This window comes from Toxorhynchites rutilus, chromosome 2, assembly GCF_029784135.1.
Source record: "Toxorhynchites rutilus septentrionalis strain SRP chromosome 2, ASM2978413v1, whole genome shotgun sequence".
Classification (NCBI taxonomy): Eukaryota; Metazoa; Arthropoda; class Insecta; order Diptera; family Culicidae; genus Toxorhynchites; species Toxorhynchites rutilus.
Window position 1 is genome coordinate 273,330,072 of NC_073745.1, and position 5,426 is coordinate 273,335,497.

The 5,426-nt window shown below is 39.6% G+C and overlaps 1 protein-coding gene across 2 annotated transcripts; it reads right to left on the bottom strand.

The window, feature by feature from the left end:
• Window positions 1–1,529: 1,529 nt before the first annotated feature.
• Window positions 1,530–2,972, bottom strand: LOC129771110 (T-cell immunoglobulin and mucin domain-containing protein 2-like). Of its 2 annotated transcripts, none has more exons than XM_055774453.1 (2): window positions 2,626–2,972; window positions 1,530–1,879 (listed from the first exon to the last, which is right to left on the bottom strand). In XM_055774453.1, exons 1-2 carry the CDS (start codon window positions 2,837–2,839, stop codon window positions 1,596–1,598), a joined length of 498 nt encoding a protein of 165 aa, XP_055630428.1. In that variant the 5' UTR covers window positions 2,840–2,972; the 3' UTR covers window positions 1,530–1,595. The 2 variants fall into 2 exon arrangements, with proteins under 2 accessions (XP_055630428.1, XP_055630427.1); XM_055774452.1 differs by lacking the exon at window positions 1,530–1,879 and adding an exon at window positions 1,941–2,351.
• Between the last annotated feature and the right edge of the window lie 2,454 nt (window positions 2,973–5,426).

Here is a 5,426-nt window from a genome sequence, read left to right on the forward strand (position 1 = left end):
CCTGCGCATGATGAGGCATCCCTTCTGTGTGGACGAGATGAAGGTGGTTATGAATATTCTATTCAGCATGGTGCCAGAGACAGAGAAAAAGATAAAAACTTTTGAAAGAAAAACTAGCATTTGGATTCCAAATGGACCTGCTGAATGCATATAAAAATTTTTTTTAGAAAAAAAGTGTGGAGTGTCTGCCTCATAAATTTGTACAAAACAACAATATTATCGGTTCTCGAATACGGTAGCTTTAGATTTCGATCGACAGCTAAGACCCACAGTCTAAAGATGGAGAGAACACAATTTCGTTGTTTATGTATAGCTCTGGGATGCATCAGATCGACCTACATGATGAGTCTCGAGGATCTGGCAGAGTACCTTCGCTTCTATCTCTTCTGTTTTCAGAATTATCATATCACGCCGGTAAAATTTTGCGAAGTAAGTTCTGATGGAATGTTTTTACACTTACGGATATAATAACCAAACAACTCTTGGCTGCTTAGTCGAAAAATCTTCCACGAATACATAAGCCTGGGTCTCATTACCCCATTCTAGGTAACTAACTTAGCTAAGATTGGTGCCGACTCCTCGTCGGTAGGTACTCATGCAATCGGAGCGAAGACAATATGGGTTGCATACAACTATTAAGGGATCAGAACTTCATTCGTGTAATGTCCAGGATAATGTCAAAAAATTACATATTAGATGTACATCTGTATCGTATCAGACACGTTGATTGTGATATCTTGATAACATGACCTGGAGCATGTAGTCTGGTCCGAACGAACGAATTTCCACTTTGCCAGAGCTCAGTTCTCCGAATTTCTCTGGCCACTAGGAAGATAATCCGAGTTATCGGCTAGAGACTTTTTGGCCGGTCGTGACCGCAACCGTTCGTCCCCCTTGAACTGTTTGTCAGAACAGCTGATATATAGTGATATAGATAGTGTTTAGTGTCTCTTCTAATCTTCATCCAACCAAACTTCACTTGCTCTATTCTAGCCTTAACCAATCCAACTCGTATTATAACTCGAGTCATTATAAAATAGTCCGTCCAAACCATTCAGCAATGTGGGTTTTGAATAGTCCATGAGGAAATAGCTCTGTTAACGAAATGGAAAGCAAATTTTATAATGATGACGACTATTGATGATATCGTTAAAACCTGTCAGTTTTCCGTATTCGTATTGAGAACATAATTTTAGAAATCAAAGGAAATATAAACGATGTCGGGGGCAACCGCATAAGACACCGTGGTACTATTTACGTGATTACTATTTGTGGTACAATTTATGACATCAGAACAAAGGTATGTTTTTTAAAGCACTCGAGTTTACAGTTGATGCTAGAGTCCGAGTTTAGTTTCAGATCACTTGTCGTTCAGAGATGCCGGGTGTGCCTTGATACGCACATTGCGTTTCTGAACTGTGTGGCTTTTTTCCACAAGTAGAGATATGTACGTAATTTATTATATTTTTCTTAAATATATAAATAAATGTTAATTTTAATTAGATTGCTTCCCATCACCATTTTGAAAACTATATATTTATTAATAAATCGGGTATGGTTATTGTATCATATTTTAATCAGTTCACATGGAGAAACTAAGTGGTCGTTGTTGCTTCAGCAGTTGTGGTCGTGGTGGCTTCAGTGGTTGTGGTGGTCGTAGCGGTTGTAGTACTATTACGGGCACGATTCCGTCGTGGTCTCCTGGTTCGACGGGTACGTGTCGGGCGAGTACGCGCACGAGGTCTGGACTGTCTAGCTACACGAATATGCGCCTTCTGTACCGGCGGTTGACCTGGCAAAGAACTTCGCACCATGAAAGTGTAATCCAACCCAAAGGTGTCCTTCTTTTCTTGGATCTCTGCTATACAGTCAGGTTCAGCTGGATGAGGGATATGAATAATACGTCATGAGATTACAATCGTTCAATAGGTTTTGCTCGTAATGATAATTTTATTGAATTCATAAAATATATAACATGTATTAATAGAACGCGTGAAAGACAAGCATATCTTTATTGAAACAAATCATAACAAAAACATTTCTAACAGCCTAGATTTAGTACACAAATAGTAGTTTCAAAGGGCGTGGAGTGGTTGTTGTTGTCGTGGGTTCCGCAGTTGTGGCTGCAGTGGTAGTAGATCTGGTACGACGAAGACGACGCCGGGTTGTGCTTCGCGATCGTAGGCGTCTAGGCGTACTCCGATGACGCCAAGGTATTCTTGTGGAAGCCTGCCGAGGCACCCGAATATGTTTTCCATTTGGAGGACGCCCATCGGATCCTTGTATTTCGACGGCATAGCTTAATCCCACTTGATTATTCGTTTCCCTGAGCTTCCCTAGGAAGTCGGGATCTGAGAAATGCAGAATATTGGATTTTAGTTGTTGGCGTTAGCCTTAACATTAACAGAAAATATTTGTGGATTCCACATTTGCATTACACAGGATTGCATTACTACCATCTATACGTAAATGTTGAATGCAAGCATTTGACTATTTTTGCACGTTCTACCAACTAACAGTTGAAAATTTTCGTTTCAAGATTGTTTCACGTTTCAAATGAACTTAAATTGAGTGAGAGTGTTCATTGCATTTTCAAATCTATTTCGAAACAACCACCAAACTCACCATGATTGTCGCAAGCGCAAACGCACTTATTTTCCTGTGCGAAAAAGGTCCCGGCACAGCCACAATGGCCACAGTATGACTCGCACGTCATATTTTTCATTTCCTTCTCCGGCGAAGTATCCACATTCAGTTTGTACCCATTGGCCGCGTTCACCAACTGGAGGGTAACAACAGTAAGGATCACTTTTGCCGTGATCGCCCACCTCAACCCCATTCTGTGTAGTTTTTTTTCTAGACACTGAACGACCCAAACCACAACACAGCTTCAACGTATCGCTTTACACGGGCGACTGAATACATGCCATCGAAGCACTTTTCACTATAGCGTTGACGGTCAGGTCATCGGTGGTTGTTTAGCAAAACATTGTCTATGGCAGAATAGGCGCTCTTTTAAAGGTACGAAGGTCGCTACCATTTGACGGGCCAGCGAAAATTTTTGATGTAATTTTGCTGAAATGTTAGAATTTCGATATAAAATATGACTATGGTTGTCGAGGGAGAGCCAGTGTTTTACTCCTGTGAGATTTTCCCGCGAAGAATGATGAAGTATCTGATGTCGATGCTTGGCTTCGGCATTTTACTAGTTTTTGTGTGCAGTCTGGCGGAGAGTAGCCTGAGGGATACCCTCCTGAATAATTTTGAATACACAAGAAGTAACAGTCTGCAGCCGAATACATCCTGTTTACGACTATGTGATTTTTGTGGCTGTGACGGGCGTTTCATTGGAGAAGATTGCGTCTGCGATTGCGTGAATGGGGGAGAGGAACGTAAGTTTGTACATCTATGATTCTGAAAATTGTTGGTTACAACCTGTGTTTTGCCTCAGCAGATCTAAAATGTATGCAAGATCTAGGGAGACTTAGCCACCGGATCGTTTTCGAACGGTTTGAAGACATGGAAGATGAACTAGTTCATTCGCGGCAGCGACGTGACACTAAAAATTCAGAAGAACCAGCACCTAGGATTGCGCGAAAAAATAAACGGAAGAAGTACAACCGTCGGAACCGTGGTCGACGATTTCTTAAGCTAGTAAACAGCAGTCACAGAAACGAGACTAACCAATAAATCATTGGAAAAACATAGCCAATATTGATCTTTTTGAAATTGTCCCTTTAAAAGCTCGTAGCCTCAGTTCTTATGTTCAGTCAGATTGAGATGGAAACAATCTGCATTGATGGTAATACTGCGTTCAGAAATTTTCTACAATTCATTGGAATGTTTTAGTATTTGCTTCGCAATGACAGAGTGAAGTTGTTTTGAAGAGAATTCTGTTTTCCGTCTGTCGATCGTAGTTGTTTCATTACTAATCATTTCGGATCTGTGTGCAGTTCAATTGGTCGGTGTTAAGTCATAGGGGACCATGTTGCAACATTGAAAATTTCGAGTTATTGATTACATTCGGTTAAGTATTAAGTAAGCTACATACCACATTTATCAGATTTGGGAAATCACGCATACAACAGGAATAATTGATCGAAATTGTTATGATTGATCAACGAAAACCCCTCATAGTATGCAGTCAGATCGGACCATGTACCATTTACCATAGCGAAATGGCTCTATATCATGTGCAGACAGAGTGGACCATGTGTCAATCATTTGTATATTGAATTTAAACAATTTTCAAGCGCCGAATTCAAACCATCAAAACTTTTCCTTGAAGCTAGTAGGTTGTTAAAATTGCTTCAACCCGTTTGTGTAAAATGTGCACATACACACGTGCTCTTCAACTGATGTTTTATCAGGATAATAGTGCGATTCTCATTTTGCAATCCAAGCCTGTGTGATTTGACGAATTTCAATAATTCATTGTGCACATTCAAAATGCTCGCCGGCGATGCGCCTGGCTTTAGACGAATTTAGGTTGCTTGTGCAAGTTCTATGAAGCGAAAGTAGTTTACAACCTATTCTCATGCCTGTCAAGCTCATTTTTCGTGTTAGATTGAACATGAGAAAGCAGTACAACACGCTACATAAGAATGCTAAACTACTCTCATTCAGACTGATTCGAATGCTATATGAATAAAATTGGTGAGTTGTGAAATATATATTAAGATCAAGCCAAAAATAATATTGGATCGTTATTTTGAACAATCTGTAAATCTGTATGGAAACCAAAAAAAATCTGTAATCTGTTTTCACAGATTATTGGGTTGAAAAAGTCTGATAAATCCATATAATACAGATTATTCTGAAGATATGGTAACCCTGATTGACACTCGCAGTGCATCCGAAATAAAGTAAGTAAATATTTCAAAAACCACTTGGTTCATTTTTTTCAATTATCAAGAGATTTATTTATTACATCACTATTATCATACAGTTCGCACTATTTTGCTGATATGGGTAGACAGAAAAAGCTAAGTGAGCAAGAACAAGGACGAATTTCGGTTTTTCAAAAGGATGCGGGATCAGGGAAATACATGGCACAAATGGTAAATGCTTGCGGATTGATTTGGATGCATATAGGGGTAGTGAGGGCAAATGGGTCATGAGGGGCAAAGTCACCTGCTTGTTTGGTAGTATAACTATTGACTATAGATGCGGTATATTAGATATATTAGACAAATCATCAATTTGGACGACTGTTCACATATTCTAGGGGAGATGAACAGATATTTTGTTTAATATTAGCGACTAATTAGCATAGAAATTACTTTGATGTTTGGAGGCAAAGTGGTCATAGGTGAATAACAACTTACAATGTTCTGTTCACTAAAGCTGATATACCGCATCACATTCCGCTCTTGGAGTGGATCCTTTTGTGGCTTTGACCCTGGATGTCACTCCAACTAAACCTC

Excerpts from the sequence above, each read along its gene's own strand:
- LOC129771110 (XM_055774452.1), bottom strand. The coding sequence starts at position 2,839 with ATGGGGTTGAGGTGGGCGATCACGGCAAAAGTGATCCTTACTGTTGTT. Across the intron at positions 2,352-2,625 it reads TTGCGCTTGCGACAATCATG|ATCCCGACTTCCTAGGGAAG; the intron begins GTGAGTTTGGTG and ends TGCATTTCTCAG.